General features: G+C 46.7%; 1 protein-coding gene across 1 annotated transcript in view; it reads left to right on the forward strand.

Moving 5' to 3' along the window:
- PPP3CC (protein phosphatase 3 catalytic subunit gamma) overlaps nt 1-22,172 on the forward strand; it is a 76,859-nt gene extending 54,687 nt beyond the window's left edge. Inside the window, 10 exon segments of the mRNA XM_044437338.1 lie at nt 455-532; nt 628-722; nt 2,330-2,455; nt 3,806-3,883; nt 5,136-5,162; nt 6,097-6,178; nt 8,278-8,350; nt 8,352-8,376; nt 14,601-14,630; nt 16,589-22,172. Coding sequence (XP_044293273.1) covers nt 455-532; nt 628-722; nt 2,330-2,455; nt 3,806-3,883; nt 5,136-5,162; nt 6,097-6,178; nt 8,278-8,350; nt 8,352-8,376; nt 14,601-14,630; nt 16,589-16,764 — 790 coding nt within the window. The 3' untranslated portion in view covers nt 16,765-22,172.
- Nucleotides 22,173-23,256: the final 1,084 nt, after the last annotated feature.

The following is a 23,256-nucleotide window of genomic DNA, read 5'->3' on the forward strand; positions in this document are numbered from 1 at the left end:
TAGCACAGGAGTATCTCTTGAATTCAGTTTCATGGCCTTTTACAAGTTCTAAAGGTTTACATGGGTGACTTCAGAATAAGAGCAAGCCCCCATTTCCATAAATGTTAGCTTGATTTGTGGGTGCTTGGAAGCTCTAAACTATAGTGAAGCATGATTCTTTGAGCCCATGGCTCCTTTAACCCAAAGAGCCATTGCATCCCTTGCAGACAGAGAGACATCGGCAGTGTGGTGTAGCAGATGAGAGGCTGGGCTTGCCCGAGAAGAGGGTTCATGTCCCCACTTCAGCCCTCAAGATAACAGGATGACCCAGGACCATTCAGTTAGGCTCACCTGTCTAGCAGCATTGCCCAGATTCATTGGTCTAACCTCACAGATCCCCTTATCACCTTGGAAGAAGGAGGGGAAACCAAAGTGTCGATTGTCTTCAGCGTGTTTTCGAAACTTTCTTTTTCAGTTACCCTGCAATCTGTGAATTTTTGCAAAACAATAATTTGTTATCTGTGATCCGAGCACATGAAGCCCAAGATGCCGGGTAGGTTCAGAGTAACTTCAGTTCTGCAAACTGACTTTTTTTGCCTTGTGTGTTTTGTCAAATCAACCTATTTACCCTTCTGCCTGCATTTCTAGGTACCGAATGTACAGAAAGAGCCAGACTACAGGTTTTCCATCACTAATCACAATCTTTTCTGCACCAAATTATCTAGATGTGTATAACAACAAAGGTAAGAAATGGGTTGTATGCCTTGGCTGCCAGTGTTGGGTATAGCTTGATCCTTTCTGATCTCTTGTGTGTGTGTTTTTCCCCCTGAAAGGAACGCTTGCTCATCTCGGGCATTGCAAAAAATGTTACTTCCTTAAAACAGAGGACATAGCTTGAGCTTGGCCTTTCAACCAGCAATGTTTTGGCACCCCCCTCCCCCACAGATTTGCAGAGCCAATCCTATATAGGATCGAATGGGTACTACAAATGCTCACCAAGGTTCCTTGGCTTCTCTTCTCTCCCTCCTTTTCCTTTACCCCAGTAGCTAAAATTCTAGTGCACCTTGACGGCTTTTGTAAGAGGGAGCAGAAGGAAAAGTAGTGAAGGGAACTACAGGCGATTTTGCAATGGACTGTCTTCTTAACTCTCTTGAGAAAAAATAAAGGGATTCTTCTCTGTTTCTCCCTACCTCCTTTGGAAAGATCAGTCTTCCTCCTGGTGTTGTTAGATAAGCAGCATCTCAGATCATAATTCTGGTCTGTGAGTCAACAGAAATACACTGGCTGGCACTCCTCCGTTCTCCTGGACCCCCTGAGACTCATACTTTCTGGCCCTGACCTAGAAGTTGCTTCATCAGTGAGGAAGAGAGAGGAAGCTGGTTGGTACCTATTGCAGGCAGGTCTTGGAGCAGTTCAAGTCAGCCAAATGTTCACTAGGTGACTTTACCACACAGGGTTGTTGTGAGGAGGCAAGGTAACTGTGAGCTTTTGGAGATGGGGTATAATAATGTGATACCCTAACAGTAAGCTGGCAGGGTTTACTAAAATCAGGTGTATGTAATTCCTCTGAAACTTGTATGTTAAAAAAGTGCTTGTGTCAAAGCAGCTAAAGGTCTGATTTGGACCTTTAAATCAGAACTGAGTGACCTGCGGCCCTCCTGAAGTTTTGACGTACAACTTCCATCATAACTTATTGGCTGTGTTGGCTAGGGCTGATGGGAGGCCAAAATGTCTGCGTGGCAGATAAGTTGTTTAGCCCCAGTCTAAAAGATAGGGTCTTCTAGGTAAGGCACAAAGAGGAATAAGAAGCATTTGCTTGTTGTTTCCAACTACCAGTAGCTTGTCATCATGTCTGTACCAAGAGCTGTGTCTGATATGAGTAAGCAAGGGTTGTGAACCATGATTTGAAGTTGCCTTGTATGCACAAAGCATAGTTCAAACTAACCCCAGTTTGTTCTGGTTCAGACAAAAAGATAAACTGCATTTATTTGAAAACTGAAGAACGAAGAGTGGAAGAGTTTATTCACATAGAATAATGTAGCTAAGCATTGTGTCCAAATGCATCCAGTCTGCCTCTTTTCAACATGTAATGGGGGGCAAAAATATATTTCACCTTACCATTATCATGATTGTGCATTTGCAAATGTAACACACAAAAGAAGAAACAAGCCAGGAAAGGAAGAAAGGGAATTTAACATTCCTTCTGGCCTCTTATATGCAGAAGGTCTGATTTTAGGGGAGCTGCTTAATAAAGCAGCATAATGGCATTTTCCGAGCTGTAGCAACCTGGAAGAAAGAGGCAGGGTTGGCACTCTTGTAATCTCTCTGTCTCTCTCTTGTTTTCTTTTAGCTGCTGTGCTGAAATACGAAAACAATGTCATGAACATCAGGCAGTTCAACTGTTCTCCACACCCCTACTGGCTTCCAAATTTCATGGATGTTTTCACGTGGTCTCTGCCTTTTGTAGGGGAAAAGGGTAAGATGGAGCCTGCCATATAAAAATCTTGATAGGAAAAACCGATAACCAATTAGCAGGGGAATGATCCTCCTCAGGCAACAGCACTGTCTATTCTGGATCTTACAAAGAACCCAGAAACTTGTGCAGAGTCTTACTATCAGAAATGCAATGATGACTACTGCTACTTTTTTTAAGCAAGTTCCTTGCCATTCTTCTTGCAATGAAAATGTTTTTAATTGTCTCTGTAGATGCAGATTGCTGTCTCTCTATATTTACAGCATATATATAGTACTTCTCAGCTAAAAAGTCCTTCAAGCACTGTTTTAGTAAAGCCACTTACCCCTGGTGCCCTCCAGATGTCTTGGACTGCAAGAAGCATTTTAAACAATCAGAACAACACAGCTCAAAAAATAAAGCCATAAAATGCAAAAGGATTAGTTCCATGATCTCTGCCTTTCCCTTTCTTCCCTGCTTCTGTTCTTTTTCCTGTTTGCCTGCCACTTCACAACTGTCTGAAAATTACCAGTTCTTTGACAGTGTGGATACTAGAAGCAGTATAAACTTTTACATAAAGCCAAGGTTATGTAACCTTACTTAATTCTCATTATTGGATATACATTTGGATATACATTTCCACAGCATGTAATTTCAGTGTTAGAAAGCATGGTTGAATATCTGGATTCCCTCTGTCAACGTAGTTGTGGGAGTCCTATATATTGGTGACATGCCCTTGGTGTATTAGAGTACATATTTTTAGTTTGGAGACCTTCTCTGTTCTTTGGCTGATGTTAAAGCTGCTCTTGGTCTTGAACTGTTCTTTTCCCTGTGCTGCTGCTGTTCCTTGATCAGGCAGTCTTCTGAAGGAAGCAGTCAAACTTGGTCCTAGAAGGCTTGGTTTAACTCCCTTCCTCTATCCTGCAGTACACGTAGCGCTGAACCATGGTTTAACTTTATGTGCAAGTGTTCAGTATGCATATTTGCTGGGATCAAATGGATGATGTTTGTTTTTGCTATCTGAGCAACTTCCTATCTGTGCCATATTCAGTGAATTCTTAAGTGCAAACCATGGTTTACTGTTACATCTGAATGGGCAAAATGTGGCTTGTGTTTTCCCTCAATGCCACTACTGCAAAAATCACAAAGGGAAGCTGGTTTGCAGTCCTGATTTGGAAGGCAAATGCAATCCAGATGCAGCAGCAAGCTCTGGTTTCTGAAAAAGAGGAAGCGTCTCCTTCTCTTTAGCAGAATTGATGTAGGCTGGCTACACATGCGGACAGCTTTGCAAACGTAGCTCCAAAACACAATCTAACATTACATGTGAAGCACCCCATTCAGCCTGTTCTTTACTCAACTTGTCTCTACTTGCAGTTACAGAGATGCTGGTGAACATCCTCAACATCTGCTCTGACGATGAGCTCATTTCAGATGGAGATGAAACATTGGACGGTAAAGAGGCCTTTTTATGTTTTCAGGGTGGGTTATGCTTGGGTGCTTTCAACAAAATCCAGAGAGTGCAGCCTTACTCTTAGCACCTTTTTGTTGCCATCTTTATTCATTCATAGTTTAAACATGTGTGTTTGGCTGTTCTGTTTACCTAGAGCAGCAACAGCCTCTCTGCCCTTCTCTTTGCCCAGCATCATGGCACTGTCCTTTTTCTGCCATCCATAGTGTGATGTTTTTACAGATGTAAGGATGTGGGAAGGGAGAGTTAGAAAATATAAGCCTGATGGGGGTAGACGGCCTGCTCATTCAGTTTTCCTCATTTCTACTTCTGCTGCTCGCACCCCAGTGCTAGTTGTGAAATTGCCAAGACCAAATATGAGCTTCTGGTCCAAACAGCTTTTCTTAAAGAGAAATGTGGTCTTTTTAACTACAGGAACAACAGTGTTCCACATGCTTTGAAAAGGTGCTTGGTTTGTATAAGTATTGTGGACGAGGGAGTGAAGGAATTTATCACCATTAGACAGGCCACTCCTGTGATAACCAGGAAGAAATGTCTGCTGCAGCACTGCTGGCCATGCTTCTGCAGAATGGTTTGGGCTTTCCCAGCTTGCAACACTTAAAAGAACACACAAAATAAGAAAATGTTGTGGGGGCATAAAAATGGAATGACAGCTCTACGGTTCCTAGTCTCTGAAAGCATATATTTTTGTACAGACTTTCCATAAAATGCGCAAATATTAAGTGCAAAAGGAGTTTATTTTATTTTACCCTTCTTACCTGCTGAACTCGAAGGCCAACATTCTGGTATCGCCACAATAGTAATTTGTTAATGTCTTCCTAGCATGAACACTGGTGATTTATGTGAGGACGTTTGGTGTTTTGTGCTGCTAGGTGAATGCTTTTTTTTATCACTGATGATTGAATTAGCCATTTCATCCCTTTTCCATAACCTTCAGTAACAGAACCAACTTCCTCTGTTTGGCCTTCATTAGTAGTTTTTACATGATGCATTGGGGAGGCAGAAGGCAAATTGATTGTCCATCTGGAGTTTGGTAGCCAGTAAAACAGTAAAAAGGAAGAAGACTTAAGCCAAATGAGCAGGACACCAGAGTAGAAAAGAGCAGCCACCAACGGGTCCCTCTGTCCCATTGCATTTTTAAAAACATGTTCTTCCCTCCCTCCCATGGAAATTAAATTTGTTTCTTCTATCTCTATCTTCATCTCCTTGTTTACTTGGTGTCTCCTCTCCCTGAAGATAACTACATTTCAAGCTATCCGAAAGGTACCCAGCTAGAATTTGCTAAAAGCTTAATTCTCACTGCCTGTGCCACCAGATTTCCTTGGAGTGGATTTGAATAGCTGACTAGTTGGACAGTCTCGCCATTTCCCCCCTTCTCCCCCTTCAGTTTTAACATGAACGTGGTGCGTTTGGTTTGGTTTCTTTTTTTAACCCTGCTGTGTTCCACCAGGAACCCGAACGACGGGGTGGAGGGGTCACATTTCTCTTGACTTTTGAATGCAGCCACCTTATGCATGGCTGATCCATTGGTGCATGTCAGATCTCCAGTTTGGCTTGTCCTGATCTTAATGCGTAGCCGGGCCATTAAAAAAAAAGATCTCAGCTTAGAGGAGATGTCTTTGTCATCTGATTGACAGTTGAGCCCCTAAAAACTCCATGCCTTCCATCCATGTTTGGCCTGTGTAGCAAAAGGGAGCATACCTCCTTCGCACTTTATTCAACGAAAGCTCCAGCAAAGCCACGTGACTCCAGCTATTCCTGCGTCTGTGCCGACGGCGGTGCTTGTGTAACCGCTCTCCCTTCTGCAAGCACAGCCCAGCATCCCGGTGTCTTCACCCTCACTTGGTCTTGTTGTTGTGTTTCCTGCCTTGCCGAACTGTGTCTCTCTGGCTGGCTCATTTATGTGACATCCCATGTGTAGTGTGGTCAAACCCATTTGAGCATCCGAGAGATCGTCTTACTACTTCCGGTGGTCCCACTTTCCCCTCATTTATATTTCTTGTCCGTGTGTCACCTGCTCCCTGTTTCGTTCTGTCATTACCCTTCCATGACTGTGACCGATGGAATTTAGCTGTAAAGTTGTAATCCGATTTCTCTTTCCTAGAATCAAGCAGATGCTTCCTACTGGCATCACCTGAGCCTTCAGGGTTTTCTTGCCTCATCCTTTTAAACTTTTTTTGAATTTTTCTTTCCTAAGGAGGCACAAATGCCCGTAAAGAGATCATCAGGAATAAGATCAGGGCCATTGGGAAGATGGCACGCGTCTTTTCAGTTCTGCGGTAAGTCTGTTCGCTCTTGAGAATCTTGGCTAGAAAGAGAAGAGACAGTCACATTCTTTGGCCAGGCTTGTACCAGAAAGGATCAAGGAGATGCCACCCTTGGTGAAAAGGATGATTGAAAGACTTGGATTTGTGCATAGTGAACATGCAAGAGCAGTTGCACATAGGCAGGACCGTGGCTCCTTCCTTGGAATCAGCATCCTTCCAGCATAAGCCCGGGAGAGGGGCTGTGCTGGATCAGCCACGCCTAGTCCAGCGTTCTGTTCACACAATATCCTGCCAGCTCCCAGAGGGAAGACCACCCGTAGGACATGAGCACAGTGGCATCCTCCTAGCCCTTTTCCTCGGCAGCTGAGGAAGCGTTGCCTTCAACACTGGAGGCGATCCATCGCTACCGTGACCAGTTGCCATTGATGGCCGCCTGTACCAAGGTGCCAGTCCTGTGGGAAAGACCCACAGAACCAGACCCGCTCTGTGGCTGCAGGCTTTCAAATGTTACAGCTCTGCCATGGGCTGCACCTTTGGAAAAGAGGCTGCTGCGGTAAGGCTGTGAGATAAAAAGGGACAGCATGGCCTGCCTGCGTGGGCTGGTCCATTTATAATCCACTAGGGAGTTCCCAGGCAGTCTCCCATACAGACATTGACCAGGGCCAGGCCTGCTTAGCTCCATATACCTGTCGAAGGGTGGTCCCTCCAGATCATAGATATGTTGCATTTGGGCAATAAAGCAACCATCCTGCTCTCCAAATACTTGTTTTGCCCCTTGGCAAGATGGGCATCACTGGTCTCTGCAGTGAAGCCCCCAGTTCATGGTTCTTGGATGATACGCTTAGCCCTGTCTTTGAGATAATGAGCCAATTGCAAGGGGCTGCATGGACCTCATAGGTTTCTCTTTTGACTTCACTCTCTCTTGACTGGACCAGGAGCTCAGGGCTGCTCAGGTTTTATTCTGCTCGGCTCTGGAAGTCTTTGAACCAGATGCTAAAGAGTGTGTAGCTTAGTTTCATTGAGGAAGTTCCCGGTTCAAATATAATTTGCTGTGGATTCACCGGGTAGCCTCATATAACTTAACTTGTACTGTGCATATGTGCATGTTAAATGCTATTTATTTATTATTTAAAACTTCTCTGTGCCCCCTCTCAGGGACAAAGCTATCCCAAGGCATCTTTCAACAATAAAATAGGCTGATATGAATTTTTAGGAACAGCTAGCTAAACAAACTAAATCAAGACGGACCTGCACAGGTGTGCCCACACACTATCACGGAAGGAGCAAATTTCAGTCTGAAAGTTTGCCATGTTGGGGCCTGGTGGGCCTTGGCTGATAACGCTCTCCAGAGGCGTGAGGCCACTGTGGAGAGGCCCTCCGTCTTGTACCGTCCCACTTAACAAGAGGGCAGGTGAGAAGAACTCCTGCCTCTGTTCTCAAGGTGCAGGCCAGTTGATAGAGATTCATGCGATAGTAGGGTCGGAAGGGGCCAAGGAGGCCCTCGGGTCCCACCCCCTGCTGCTGCAGGAGGCCAGGTCACACCGTCCCACTCAGGGCTGCAGGCCGTAGTACATTTGAGGTCCCTTGTCCCTGATTACTCTTTGGACCCTCCCTGTGCACAAACATGGGCTACAGCCTTTTCCTTGGGGTGGTGAAATTCGCTCTCCACAAGCTTGACTCTTGAGAGTTGTTATGCTTCCTCCAGAAGACATAATGCAAGGAGCTACCTATCTGCTATGGCAGGCCGTTGCTGTCCGAGAGAAGACGAAGCGAAAAGAGACCCACATTACCTGCTCCCTGATGCTTTAAATCAGAAGTGAGGGGTTGCAGCAGGAGCCGTCGCGTGCCGATTACGCGCCGAGCGCTCTGCTGGTCCAGGGCTCCTTTGATAGCTGCAAGCACACCTAGCCGGCACATGTGTGCTCAAGAGAGAGCTGAAGCCGTTCCCAGCCCTAGGGACACCTTACATGGACATGGCTGTTGCAGGCAGTCTCTAAATGTTTAGCCATTCACTCCAAGGATCTGAAGTGTCACTTTAGGAAGCACAGTCCTAAGCTGCTGATGTGTGTTTGTGTGCTCGGGTATAAATTGCCCACTTTTCCTCTTTTCAGAGAGGAGAGTGAGAGCGTGCTAACGCTCAAAGGCCTGACTCCCACAGGTACTCTGCCCCTGGGAGTCCTCTCGGGGGGGGAAGCAGACTCTACAGACTGGTAAGTATGCAAGAAACAAGCCCTGTGATTGCCATATTTTTGCGCGCAATGAGTTTGGAATTTGTGCAGGTTTGGCCTTAAGAGACCCTCCAGGGTTTCTTTCAGGTGGAGCTAAGGCTTCCCAGTGCCACATTTCCCTTCACAGTGTCGGGTGGACTGCCCCAAAAGAAAAGATGGACGCTGGCTGTCCATAGTCCTGATGGTGACATCCCAAGCCTCTGCCTCTGAAGTCCCCAAAAGGACACTGGAGAAAGCATAGAAGAAAAAATAGGGAAGCAGAACTTGGAGCTGCCTAGGCTGATTGAGTAGGAACCTGGCAAGGAGGTGGCTCTCGCTCAGGGCATTCGTATCAGCTTGTCATAGCTAGTGATCTTGCTGGGAAGAGAAGCCTGGAGCATGTGCAGCATGGCTGGGGCCCTGTTCTTTGTAACATCTCTTCATATTTCATCCTCTTAACAACAGTTGCCCTTTAGACTTTTGCTGCTGTGGAGGAGCATACGTGGATACCATCAGCCCGCTTTTTTTGTTCCCTTCTGTACTAAGTCCATCTGTTCTCAGTGCTAATATTGAAAAGTAACAGCTGAAGGTTTTGAGAGTCTCTTTCCAAGCACTGAGATTCCAAGATCCCCTTTCCAAGTACAGCGGGATGTTTTTAGCATTAATATTTGTGCTGGTCCTCAGCCTGAAGCGCTTGTGTGTCCTTGTGCATTCTCAGCCAAATTGTGCCAGAGTGGAGAGGGTAATCTTTAGGGCGTGTCCAGACCCACTCACTCCTTGCATTTTATACCATTTCATGGTTCTCCTCCATGAATTCAGAGCTAATCTTCACATCCTTCCCATATACAACTTCTTCCCGGGACTGAAGTCTTAGTTAAGCAAAAAAACAATGAACCAAAAGGCAACCATTACACAAATGCATTCACTCGCCTAAATACTGGGTACTAGAAGTGAAACTATGAAGCATTTTTCTCCTGCAGGATTGTTCTGTAGCCAGGCTTAGCACCTGTTATAAAAGAAATAAGCTGATGAAAGTAATGGTGTGGACTATGCACTGCACCCACCATTTTTCAGCAGTGAGAGAGAACCATGGTAATACAGGAAGAGGGACTTGGACCACTGCTGCGGAGAGGAGATAGCACAAGACTTCTGCCCGGATCAAAGACTTTGTTTCAGGATCCAAGCACGCAATAACTGTGCTTTCAAAAGGCATCGTGAGGGATATGAGGCAGAATTTAAGCCTATATTATGATCCCACGCTGGCCACTGGGGGAATTGCAGGGCACTATCTTTGCCAGCCAAGAAGCTTTTTCTTGCAACGGAGATCAGAACAGATCAGGCACTTCTTTTTGACCCCTGTGAAAGGGTTCCAGGCCCACAAGCCCCACTGATCAGAGTTTGAGCCTTGCTGTTCCATCTGCTTTTTCTGGGCTATGGCTGGCTTGTTGTTGCTTGGCCTCGACATGCCCCCACCTCGTCAGGAGCAGAGGCTGGTGCAAACACATCTCCTAAATGGGGTGGAAGTCTTGGCCCATAAAAGATGTATAGTGTGGCATATGTCTCCTCAGTAGAGCTCCACAAAAGATGACCTTCTCCCCCCACAGAAAAACCCCTGCCAATCTGGATTAGCAAGTCCTTCATACGTAACAATTTTCCTATGCAGGCTTTATTTCCTCATAGAAGAAAGCAGGAGACAAGTGATGAAACTTGAATGCATTTGCTCCCACAAATCCTCCCAAATACACGGCGGCAAATATCACTAAATATTTCAGAGCCTTACTTCACTGTTGGAATACAGTAGACTATGCTTCCTTACTTTCTACCCTGGAAGGATCCACAAGGTGACTTACGTTGACCAATACAATGCAATATATTCTGCAAGCTATTAACATCCTTCACCACAGCATAAACCCATCTGCATCTTCCCTTGTTTTGAAGAAAGCTGTTCCCTTCCAGTAGGGCAGGCAGCCAGTGCTGTCCTGTATTTGCTGCTTGCTAGAATCAAAGCAATTGAGCATTGTCAACAAACCCAAAATGCTCAGGTTGCATTTTCAGACATGAAAGTGTTAGCAAGTGGTGGATCAGTGCAACTTTTTAGGAGCATAAGATTGTGGGTCAGGCCAGCATTCGATGCCACCATGACTGGCCAGTTGACTGTCTGAAGCTCACAGCACAACAGCCACCTTCCCACTCAGGGTCCCCAGCCTCTGGCAATGAGAGTGGGGATAGTGTATGGCCATCATGATTAAGCCCCATCTTCCATGGATGTGGCTGATACCCTTTTAAAGCTGCATAAGGCAATAGCCATTGCTGCATCTTGTAGTTCCATGTTCCACAGTTTGACTCTGCTCTTTGATAAGCCATATTCCTTTTCCTGTTCAAATCTGCTTATCTTTAGTTTGGATGGATGACTCCAGATTCTATATTAGGGAGAAAAACAAATCTCATCCATTTCTCCACTATCATGCAAAGTGTTATACATTGCTGTCATATCCCCTCCCCCTTACTCACCTTTTTTCTAAGTTAAAAGCCCCTAACATTATAACCTTTCCTCATAGGGGAGTTGCTTCCACCCCTAGATCATGTGAGTGTCCTCTTTTATGCCTTTTCAGCTCAGCAGTACCCTTTTCAAGATGCAAACTGCATTCCAAATGCAGTTTGCCTTCGATTTGTCTGAAGGCATTGCAATACCAGCCATTCTTCTTTCTTTTCCTTTTCAATGATCTCCTGTATGGAATTGGCATTTTTCTCAGCAGTAACCAAACGGGTTCATGTTTTCAATGGCATTACCTACCACTGCCTCAAGATCCCAAAACTGTAAACATGTGCTTTCTATTTCATCATGTGTACACACAATGAAACATAAGTTCATATGTTCCTCCATAACATGATGCATCCTTCTTCCTATATTGGAGCTGCACTGTATATAGGAAGGTCAAACGGAGGCATTCTAAAAAACATGGATTCTGTTAATCTGCTGTAAATAGCACCAGTCAAACTCACACTAAGCCACTGTAGGTCAGCTTTGTGGGGAATTGTAACTGACTGCAGACCAGGAAACAAGTCATAGTAACATTTGTCTCTAGAGGGAACTCTGTAATCTACTGTGTTAATCCTTTTCTGCTGCCAGCATTTGAGCCTGGCATGGAACCAGCCCAGTTTCCCTTCCCTTTGATATTGGATGTCTTCCTGGTATAATACAGAAGTTTGCTCTGGCACATGTTCCCCTTGATTCAGTTTCTCATATGTGCATGAGAGGTGAACAATCAGAGGCTTACAGGGCAGAAGGAAGTGGTGCTTCTCCAGAATTGTGGGGCCTTCTTTCTCAGGGAGAAGACAATTTTTCAGACACTTCAGCTCCTCTTCTGTAACGGGGCAAGGTACAACGCAGATGACAAAGTAGATGTCAAGGATTCCTTTTGCCCTTGCTTCCTTGAGTATTGCAATAGGTTGGTCTTAGAAAACCATATTCTGCAGAGACTAGCTGTGTGTCTAATGACTTGGGAAATGGTTGCTGCATTAGGTTTTCCAGCTTCCTCTAAATGCCCCACCCCCAGCTTGTTCATAAGAATCTGAAAACTTTCACAAATGGTGCATTAAACTCTGAAATAAAGCATTTGAGCTTTACTGTGCTTTGCATCTTTTGTAGTTTCTCTTTGAGATTTGGTTAAAAAGAACAAAGACTAGACGGGGCACCTTCTCCCGTCGCCTTCCTCTTGTTTCTCCATGACATGGAAGCTGCATAGAAACTTAGTTTTCTGCATGAAATCCACCTTTCTGCATCCTTCAAGCAGTCCTTAACTTGGCAGCTCCCGTCTCGTTCCTCATTACCCGAATGCCATCTCCCCTGAGCACACCCCTAAGCATGAGCTCTCTTCATGCAACGTCCAAATCCCAAGCCTTTCATATTGCTCTTTTGCAAGGCCTTCTGATCATTCACTTTTCGTTGTCCCTCTTCCAAAAGAGTCTCTCAGCCCTACTGTTGTGCAAAAGAGCTTTCTGTCATGCCAGTTGCATGGTGGTTCCAGGAGGCAGCTCACATAAGCCCATGTCTGATGAAAACCCAAGGCTGAGAGCTGACAGTAAGTCCAAGTTTGCCAAGAGACTTTGAGCAGGGGTTTGGGCCTAGGGCTTCTGGTCTAATGCTCTGTTCAGGAAGGAATTCAATTTCCTTGAATGAAGTGTTGCTCCAGGAAGAAAGGATTTGCTGCTTTTGACATGAATCTCTGGGGCTCTCTGGTAGTCTTTCAAAAATTACTGTCTTCTAGGAATAAACTGGTGTTGTAATCTGCCTACCATTGCCACCAGTGTGGAATATAGGACCCAAGAAATTTTTGTTAGCCCCACCCCTGGGGTCTCTTCTCCAGGTCAGTGATTGGAGAGGAGAGTAGGATTCCCCTTGCCAGTGCAAGCCCTCTTTTTACTTCCTGTAAGTGATCAGAGATAAGAGCCAGCTTGTTAGCATTAACCTTCCATAGTGCTGACACTAAGAAGGCTTGACTGCCTCAGAAAGCTTTGTGGATTGGACTGAGAACTCCAACCATCCAGAGGAAATTTGTGGACCAGGTGGTCCCCATTCCTGTCCAAAGAACTGAAGATCCTCTCCTCTCATTGATGCTCTGTCAAGGTTCAGACTCCTTACCTTCAACAGTTCCAGCAATGAGGAGGAATTCAGATCAATCTTATATACAACACCAGAGTTTTCAAGCTGATTTCCAACAGTCAGAAAGAATGCTTGATGCTAGTGTAGCTCTAGGAGGTAATTTCTGGCTAGAAGCTGTGGGCTGGTTAAGTGGCAGAGAAGTCTTGAGGCTGATCAGGCACAGTCCCACCCAAGCATGACAACTCTGCAGGCATCAACCTGTTCAAGTCCCCAAGGAAGGATAGGAACATCTCCGCTTCCAGTTCATAACTCCTTCGCCATGCTTATGCCAGCTGGAGTGATCCGCAGCTGACTCCTTCAGGAAGGCATCAGTCCTTCACCCTGTACTTCTAATCTCCATTCTGCAGAGTAGAACTGCAACTTTGATATTACCTGTTGATATATTTGCCCCTCCGACCCACTCCCTAGAGCACTGGATCCAGAACAAAGTTCCTGATTCGTTTTATATCTGAGGTTAACTCTCTCACTCTCTCAATAATACGACAGAGTCACAGTCATCCTGGAGGCATGGTCCTGGTGGCCAAGGGTGACACACTTATTTTTATGCATTTAGCAAGGGTTGCATTTCCTTAGGTTCCATCCTTTTCATCCTGGCCCTGTGGCACCACTGCGCAGGTAGCGCATCCCAGTGAAAACTGGTGGGCTGAAGGCATAAGGTATAAGAATTGCCTTGGTTGATCAGACCAGCTGTCCATTTAGGACAGCTCTTTGCTTCCACCAGCAGCCAGCCAGTTATTGCCTAGAAACCCTAAGGGCACTCAGTAGTCGTCAGCTCATGTGCAACTATCTTTAGAAGAACTTGGAGGTTCCATTCAGCTGCCACGACTAATGGCAAATCACACTCCTTTGGTTCATTGTCAGTTTGGGTCCACACCAGCCCCAGATGCTGAAATGGCCCACAAAAGTTGTGCACCCATTATGTTTTATCTATTTTAAAAGTAAACTTGTATGCATTGGATTTTTGTTATTGGGAACCCAGCTATAAAGGCATAATGGATACTTTCTGTTGGCAAAAGGCGAGAACGCTTGCTCAGACTCATGGTAGCTCACAGAATCGTATTGATAACTTTTTGCAAAGGGGCATTGACCAGGTGCCTAACTTCATGCCTGAGAAGAGCCCGCTAGGTGTAACTGCTGCTTATCATGACCACCTTTGCTCCGCTACTTCCCTGTGTCACGACTAGGATTAAGTTTGACCCATAAGGAAGTCTCATTTCTCTTAGGAACGTTTCTGGAAAATGTTGCTTAGCTCCGGCTATTGAATGCAAGAGGGTGAGGTGATGGGGTTGCTCGCCAGTCTAAGCACTTGTGGAAGAAGCTACCTCTGAGACTGCCGTTGCATGCCTTTGGTCCTGAAAGACCAGCTCTGTCATTCTCAGTGCTGTTATCATGGGTCTGGGCAGGCCAACTGCCCAGTGCCTGTGTTTCTGCCCCACTGCTGTCCTTCTCTTCAGAGACTTCTTGTACTGGGTCTGGGAGGGTTGAAGGTCTCAGAGGGTGATGCTGCATTCACTCACTCTTTCTGTCTTCATTTTTGCATGCCACTGTTCCTTCTGTATTACAGCTACAGTAGAAGCGGTAGAGGCACGGGAAGGTATGGCTAGAACCTTGCGAGAACCGGGATGGTTTTGTGTGTTTGAAAATCTTTTTCACCCCCGAGAGCTTTATTGTCTGCCATACAGAACCCGTTTATTCTTGCATCACCAGAAGTGGAAGGGAGCACTGGCCTAGCTGCCCCCATCACCCCTGGGGCCCGTCCAGGCCAGAGCTGAGAGGCATACATGCAATTCTACCCCATTAGTATTGCTCTTCCTAGCAGGTCCTCATGACAGTATTGAGCCTGGGAGGGCGCGAGGTCCGAAGCAGCTGCACTGGTGTAATGCTTTTCCTTTTCTGAAGGCAAAAGTGACCGTTTTCGGTTTGCTTCAGGGCTGCTGGGATGGGTTGGGCCTGTCACACGAGTTTTCTGCGAGTGCTGCATCCCTTCTACTGAGTCAGGGCTGGCTTGACTGGAGCCCATGTGTCACTGCCTACGGTGGCACAGCGGCAAAGCACTCCTCTTGTGCCAGAAGTGTCACAAGAGTCTCCACTTTGTCTTGGTCTGGAATGGCCTCCGTGAAGTATATGTATGTGGGGCTGCCTTTGAGTCCATCTAGCCCATGACTTCCTCTCAAACTCGCAGAGCTCTGAGGGGTCCTTGGCGGAAAGCACCCCCGCTCTTTTTTCACTGCAAAGTTTCCAACAACGGAGCCAGAATCCAAAGCCTGCCCTGTAGTACCAAGCAACCTGATCTCTCTGCAGACACTAGAAGTGTGTTCCAACATCTGGCCCTCAGTGCACTCTGCCCTGTCAAAGGCGACAGAACAGCTTGGGCCAGCCTTGAACCAGATCACAGGGTGTGCATCCTGGGCCTCTTTTGCCAAGTATGTGCTATTCAGAACACTCCAAGTAAGTGGAGCACAGATTCAAAATAAACACTGAAAGTCTCTGTCCTGGTCTCTCGCTTTCCAGTGTTGACCTTCTCCTTGAATGGGCTTGTTAGATCTGTAATACAGGATTAACCAAATTGTTCTGCTGCTCATTTGCAACAATCACATGGTGAAGGTTTCCTGGGCAAAATGGGTGTCTGGAGATCAGTTTTCAGAGGAACTTATGCTTGGCAGCTATATTAACTGTTGTGAATCCAGCTAGCTCTTCTACTGGAAGCAGTCTGCAGAAGGGGATTGTGCACTTAGCCTGGAAACGAAGGGGAGCACAAGGCTGCATTTAATGGGCAAAGGGCTTTGCCGTACCTGAAGCTTTTCCCTGCATTCAGTTCTTGGTCATGCAAGATTTAAAGAACAAAAAGCAACTCCCCCCCCCCCGCTTTTTTGATCCAAAGATTACTTCATTCTCCCTTTTTGTGGTGTGTTTTGTGTGTTTGTGGTGTTGTGCCAAAGTCCATTACTTTGATTTAGTCCTCACTATTATTTTGGTTTTACGTTTTTTTCAGCGTTCAAAAGTATGCTGTTGTTTCACAGAACTAATGCCTCAATTATTGAGCACATGTCTGACTTGCCAACCTGATGCTCCCACGATTAGATGCGGAGCTATACTGAGGGAAAGCCGATCCTAGTAAGGCTCCTTCCATAGCAGTTCTGCCTAGGAATTATTTACACTGGAAACAGATCACCAGTTTTAAGAGAGGCCCCTCTCCTCACAGGGTGCATATGTACGTCTTTTCCTCCAAAGGTAAGTTCCAGTCAAACAGAAATAGAAAGTTTTCAAAGCAATGCAAAAGCCAGTCCAGTCTGTTTGACAAAAGACCAAACTGGGATGAACATGCAGAAATCCCCCTTCCAAAACCTCTTCCACGCTTTGCTAAAGAGCCGTCTTTTCACATCAGCAGTGCTGTAGCGGCCAGCTCCTACTGATGGTGCCACCTGGCTCCCTGCCAAAGTCAGACATGTGCTCCGTAGCCGCAATCCTACTCAGGTGCAGAGTGGCCTGCTCAGCAAACCAGGCTTGGAAACCCCTCCAATTTCTTTTCCTTCCCTCTCTCTCCCCCTTTAGCCATCCGTGGATTCTCACCACAGCACAAGATCCGCAGCTTCGAAGAAGCCAGGGGGCTGGACCGCGTTAATGAGCGCATGCCACCACGCAAAGATTCAAAGCACCCCGATGGGCCGGTGAACTTAACCTCAACAAACTCTGCGGAAAAGAACGGGACAGGGAAGAAAGCCCAGTAACAGTTCGAGCCGCCCAGTCTGTATCACTAAAGGATCCAAAACTTAACGAATTCTATTTATTTATTATGAAGTCGGGGGGGAGGGGGGATGAAACCAACTTAGCCTGGAGGCACATCCATAATCCAGTTTGCATCCATTCTGTAAGAGAGGTGACCATTTTGTAAGTTTTTTAAATTTTATGTTCAATATATGAAATGTCATCTTTTTTTAATTTAGGAATGGGTCTAAATACTAGTGCTTATATAAAGTGTTGTTCTGTACAGATGGCCAATCCCTTCCAAGAGGGAAGGAGCCTGTGTTGGGGGAAGGAAGCCGAAGCAGCCCAGGCGACTCTCCGCTCTGAGTCATGGGAACTGTTTAGGCCATCCTCGTTTCAAAAAGTGGCATCTTTGATTTGAAAGCAACCTCCTCCTCCTCCCCCCCTCCTCCTCCCCCACCCCAGCTTTTGCTGTTTTATCTTCTATTCCTTACAGCATCTGATGCTCCAGCAGCTGACTTCCATTAAAGGCACGTTGCACAGGGCAGTTGGTCAACTCTCCTTTTTGGGACCCCGTGTCAGAGGCAGATGTTTGAATTCAGCTCCAGACAAGTTGCTGGAACTGGGGAATGATGCGCGCTCTTCTCCCCTCTCTGCCACCTCAAATGTTCCCATTGCTTTTTCCTTCAGGAATCCAGTTTCAGTGGAGTAATAAAAATCTCTTGGAATAAACCAATAGGTGGGCTTTGATGAATGTGATCCCGTGGTCTCCATTCATCTGAAAGTATCTCTCTCTTGAGTCCACCCGGCTGACTGCTCGCATATTCCAAGAACATAACCAGACACTCATCGGCATCACACAGGTGGAATTTACGCTGGCTTCTCTGACACAAAAACAGCCGCCACAGATTGCCACAGAGTCACGATTTTAATGTGAAAAGCTGTATGAGATTAATGCTTTGGGAAAGAGGCCCTTGCGCTTCTTCCCACCTTCTGCTCTTCCCATGCTCTGCACCAGAACGGCTCCACGGCGTGAGCCCCAGCACGAAATATCTATGCGATTTGGCCTCCTGCGTTCCCAGTTAAGTATGTATTAGCATTGCTAGTGATGTGGGGAATATGAGCTGTAGGAAGAAGCTGTTGTTTTGAGTGAGTCCTGTGCCAATAGAGCTGCTCTCCCTTGTCCGGATCATGCCACATGCATCGCCCAGCCTTGGGGCATCATACGCCTATGGCTAGGAGGGGAACCCACTTAGGCTGTGAATGGGAGCTGGGCTGGGGTCAGCAAGTCAGACGGGCCCCCACAGTTTGGCTTCCGCATGCAACCAGCGACGCTTTTTCAGGATGAATATAAAAGGCTTCTTAGTAACCTCAAAGACACACTCAGTCTGGGCTACTGACTCCTGCTTGCCTCATCCTTGGAATAAGCTGCCTTTCATAAGACTCTGGAGTCGCCCAGCAAGCTTGGGCTGAATTCCCGCCATCAAAGCCCCTTCCATCAGCATTGGCTTAAGGGTCTGGGTGTCTGCAGTCCTGCCGTGCTCTCCTCATCTCCCTGGGGCTGAACCTGGAGAGGCAGCCCAGCTGTTCTGCTCTGCAGCAGGAGCCCCTGCTGTTTGCTTCTCTCTCCTCTCTCACCACCCCTGTCTTGCAAAAGTGACAGCTGTGGCTTGCTTTGCCCTGTACGTGGAGAGGGTGTTTGTGGACAGGCAGATCCCTTAATGCTCAGTGGATGCGTGCCTGGAAGTCTTTTTAGGCCAGCGCTCCTGGCACGCGTCCACTGTGTGTTCAGGAATGTCCACCTGCTTTTTACCTTTTGTGTTTACCGCGGGAAATGCTGGGGTGCCCACGGCCCGCACAGGTGATAAGTAACTCAGCGGTGGGCTGCAGCGGCTCCGAGTTTTCAGTCTTGCATCTGGCAAAGCAAAGCTTGCCTGCTCCTCAAAGAAAAGACCTGGAAGAGTAATGAAGACCCGATTGCTCTGTTGATGGAAAATCTCTATCTTGATGTGTGGCGAGAATTTTTAACCCCACTGTGGGCTTTGCAGATTCAGGAAACTCGCTTACTATAGGCTGAAATGAGAGCCCTCAGTTGGTCTTGGGGTAATTTCTGAGAGGCAGCGGTGATGTGCCCATTCTATAATGAGGGCAGGTACCTTTTTTTCAGCAAGAAAGTTACAGGTGTATGGATGCTGCAGGTGGGAAGTTAGAGGGGTGAAGCTTAGAAATGCTGCGATGACCAGCGTTCTGACCATTCTGTTCTTTCTAAATTCATGAGCGAGTGGGCACGGAGAATCCTCTGAAGAGTTGAGAGGGAATTCAGAAGTAGAAGCAGGGGTTGCTCGGCAGCTGAAGCCGAGAGATGGTATTCACGACGAGCTCCTTGACGTGACCGAGCAAATGTGTTCCGCGTTGTAGAAGCGACCCTTGTGTCTGCAGTAATGAGTCTGCAGAGTGCTCCTTATTCTAACTGTGATGCAAAACAGGCAATGGTGGTGGTGGTGGTGTTTTTAATCCAAACTTGGTCATTTGTTGGAAAGAGGTACAGATGCCCTTTCCTTGGAATTACCTCACTTAGTTCAGCCATTGCGGGCTCTGGTTATGGTTTGCTTGAACCAGTCTTCCACAGGTAGCTCCTCCTCGCATGCTCTTCGGTCTTAGTTCGATGGCTCAATCAGGCAGCACAAAACTGTCCTCCGTAAAGCTGGCTATTCATCTCCCTGCAGCTGTCCTCTTCTCGCTGTGGAGGTTAGACTTTTCCTCGGTAGAGAGAGCGCTGTCTGGAATTCCGACATGGGTTGGTTTGACCACATTTCAGAGCAGAGGCAGTGTGGGGGCTCATGTACTCATTGCCACCCTTTTTGCACAAGCTGTAGCCTTTCGCTAGGCTGATAGACAGTCCGGTCTTGGATGGAGGGTCTCCAATTGGAGAGACATCAACTTTTACGGAGCAGAGGGAACTCTCCCTTCGTTGCATCTTGTTTGGGTGGCAAGTCTGTAAGCTCTGTGCTTGCCCTCCTGATGTTCTGGGAATGCATAAAAATGTTCACCAGGGTTGTTGGGCTTCCTTGTGCATTTGCATAACATGCAAATGCTGGAACTCCTGGGTGTGGGAGGAGCTCCAAGTATGTATGGAAGCCAAGCCATGTGTTGGGCAGAAATCTTTAGATAACCCAAAGAGCCACATAGAAGCCACTGTGGGGCCTGTGGCAACCATATCACCTGAATCCATACAGTTCTGAATCCTCTTGTGTCTGTTTTTTGTTTTAGTGTAAGGAAGATACGGTCAACTTCTCCCTGCTCATCACTTTCTGGAAATGTTGATTCTTGGCAATGGTGTACATACCCCTCTTTGCCTACCAGGTGGTTGAAACTTTATACATGGCCTACATTTTTATTTAAACAGAAAATACATTTGGGCCCTGAAATGCCATGCTTCTGGCTCACCCTTGCAGACTAGCGAGGCACATCCTACATTTCTTTGTCCCACACTTGGCTTTCTCTCCTCTCAAGCAGAATGGTGTTCTCAAAGCCACTACTGCTTGCTAACTATCAGAGTTTTCCAGGTGTGGCGGTCTTTGCCCTGTGGATCTAGGAGGATTCCTCCACCTGGTCTTCCGCATACTTGGATTGCATCACACTGGAGAGACGGGGGTGCCTGAAATGGTAGTGCCAAGCTGCCCTGTGTTCTAGTACAGAGATGCCCCTGGATCTGCTGGGGCAGCTGTTCAACGGAGGTGTCACCGCTGGGATGGGAGGGACGCCTTTTCTCCCACAGTAAAGCCCTTTACTCTGGGCTCTTCTCCTTGGCTCTTCCCCTTCACTCAGACACCCTGAAGGAGAAAAAGATCCCGTGTTTCACTTAGGAAGTCTGTATAAATCACAGGTCGTCAGGCCAAGCCTCAGTTCTGGTTGCTGAGGGACCGCTGGAGCTGGAATGGCTTGTTTTCTTGGCACAGCATGCCGTGTTCTGGAGCAAGGGGGGTGGGGAATGAGCATTGACACCGTTTGGGGGAGTGCGGGTGTTAATCCCCCCTCTTAGCTAATGCTTCTTCTGTAGGACTTGCTCCGCTGCCTTTCCCTGCTTTCACTGTAAGAGTGAAACTCCTGGTGCTCAGAAGGCAGAAGCACGCAATAATGGGTCAGCCCTGCTCCTGGAGAGGAGCGAACTCTTAGTAGCTACAGTCCGGCTTCCTCTTCATCATTTTGCCATCTTAGCGAACAGTTGGAAGCCAGTGTCCGGCATTCGGCACAGAGGCCTTATGCTGGCCTGCTTTCCTTCTGGCCTGGGGAAGAGACGCCTCCCAGTCCTGAAATGCCATTGGCACCAGTTTGCTGAAGGCCAATGTGGCACTTTTTGGCCTCCTGACCAGAATTCTGAAGCTGGGAGAGAAACCGGGTATGTGTAACTCAGCTGCCTGGATCTCTTAACCGCGGTTACGGGGTGGGGAGTGGAGTGTCTGCTCACAGAGCGGCCCTCAAAGCGAATGGCAGCCAAGATCCAGCGCTGCAAAAGGAGCATCCGCTATCCACCTTTAAAAGTGACTTCCCAGGTGTGGCATGAGAGTGATGCTGTCCCATCCTAGACCTATAAAGGGGGAGAACTCGATGTGCTTGGTTTGGTCGTGTGGGTGGGTGGGATTAAATAGAGCTGTCTGCCCCATCCTGCCTGCCTTGGAGCTGTGAATGCTTGATGAGGTTAGCTTCGTTTCTACTCCTCTTCCCTCCCCTCCCCTCCCCTCCCCTCTCCTCCATTGTGGTGGTGTTGGCTTTTAATGTCAGAGACAATCTTGAGCAATGAAAGCAGCAAAAACTTTTAAAAATTAAAAGCCAGGAAAACCGCCTTCCAGTCTGCTGGATTCCAGAGTATTAATGGCTGTGTGCACTGCCCCCTTAACTGTGAGGTTGCCTAAAAGCAGCCTTTTCATTTTTCTTTTTAACTCTTATCTTGCATGATAGAAAGCAAGGTGCATGTGAAAAGGAGGGGAGTCCACAATGGGGTCTTCCAAACTTCAGGAACAAAGGTGCTTTCACCTCCTTAAAGAGAACCTGTCCTTCCACAGCCCATTCACCTCTCCCTGAGTTAGCTAATCTAGCTCAATTCTGCAGTCAGTTCCGGGGCACCCTGCCAGCTTTGCTCATGCCAAACAAGGTGGAATCGCAAACCCCTGGGGCTGTGAGCTGAGGACCGAGGTTCTTGATTCTGAAGTGATGTTTGCCCATTGCCTGGAGACTGCCTCCTTTCTTTTTCTTGCTCTTTTTTCAGTTATGTTTAAAGGAGAATGGTGAACAATGTTATTTATTGGCAGAAATTATTTAATATAATTTCTCTTTTGTGAACAAGGAATGAATTTGTTAGAACTGTCTTAATGTAAATTGGAAAGTCATCTTTAAGAGAAAAAAACGTTAAAATTAAATGACAGTTGTTTGGCTCTAGTGTCATTTTTGGGTGAGCGGCAGCATGGTTCAAACATTCGCAAAGAAGAGCTAGACCCCTTCAATATGACTAAGTCGCCCAGGTTGCCAAATTCTTAAATGGCATAAGAGATGGCCTGTGTGTTGGAATTATTTTTGTCTGGGGTTGCATAAGGACATTAGTAAAGGTTCCCAAAATAGCAAGGATAAAATGGAGACTTTCAGCTGGAAATACCTGCTGAAGAATACCAAATATCCAAACCGTGGTTTGGTTTCTTTAAAGAGTCAGTGGGGACGTGTTTGTAAGAATTGTTGGGAATTTCATACAGACAATCAACCATTGCCCTTTCTCCTCCTAGTTAAAGTGTACACTAGCCATGGCTGAAGTCTGAGTAACACTGTAGTCTAAATGCATCCGAGGGGCTGGGTGACCACTTCCACCAGAATTTCTCTGCTGGAGAATACAGGACAAAGCAATTCCCTGTTGAAGAATTACTTTGTCTTGTAATGGAATTCTGGAGTGTGTTTATATGCTGGACCTCTCCATACTTCTGTGCAAGCTAGTGCTACAGCCCTTTGCACATTTACACACGTGTACATCCTATTGAAATCAACAAGACTGACTTTGAAGTAAACATGCATTAGATCAAGTCCCAAGAGCGCCTCTGCAGTGCGCTCTGCACTTCTCAGTAACTACACATTGCCCTGATGAGTAAACACAGAAACAGAGCAAGTCAGAAGGGGTCTCCCAGGCCATCTAGTCTGACCCCTGGCTCAGTAAGATGGGTAATAATGGGTGGACAATCTTTGAGTGAGGCTTGACTGCTATAATCAATGTTCTCTCTCAGGAGCCTCTGATAAAATTCTGAGGAACTCCAGTGGGTTTGGAGGACTATTGCTTGAAACCTACACGGTGCTATCATATGCTCCATTTGTTTCCTTGGCTTGCAGTGAAGGCTGCAGAAAGTGTTGAGCATTTAAACGGTGGGATCTGGAAAAGGTCATGATGGCAGGAAGGAGTTTTTCAGTGGTAGATTCCAGAGGGGGTATCGTTTTCCTGTCTCCAATCCAGATGCTGTTTCAGAAAACGTGATCTAGAG

The sequence above is a fragment of the Varanus komodoensis genome, unplaced genomic scaffold (assembly GCF_004798865.1).
Source record: "Varanus komodoensis strain SLA01 unplaced genomic scaffold, ASM479886v1 scaffold30, whole genome shotgun sequence".
In the NCBI taxonomy this organism is placed as follows: Eukaryota; Metazoa; Chordata; class Lepidosauria; order Squamata; family Varanidae; genus Varanus; species Varanus komodoensis.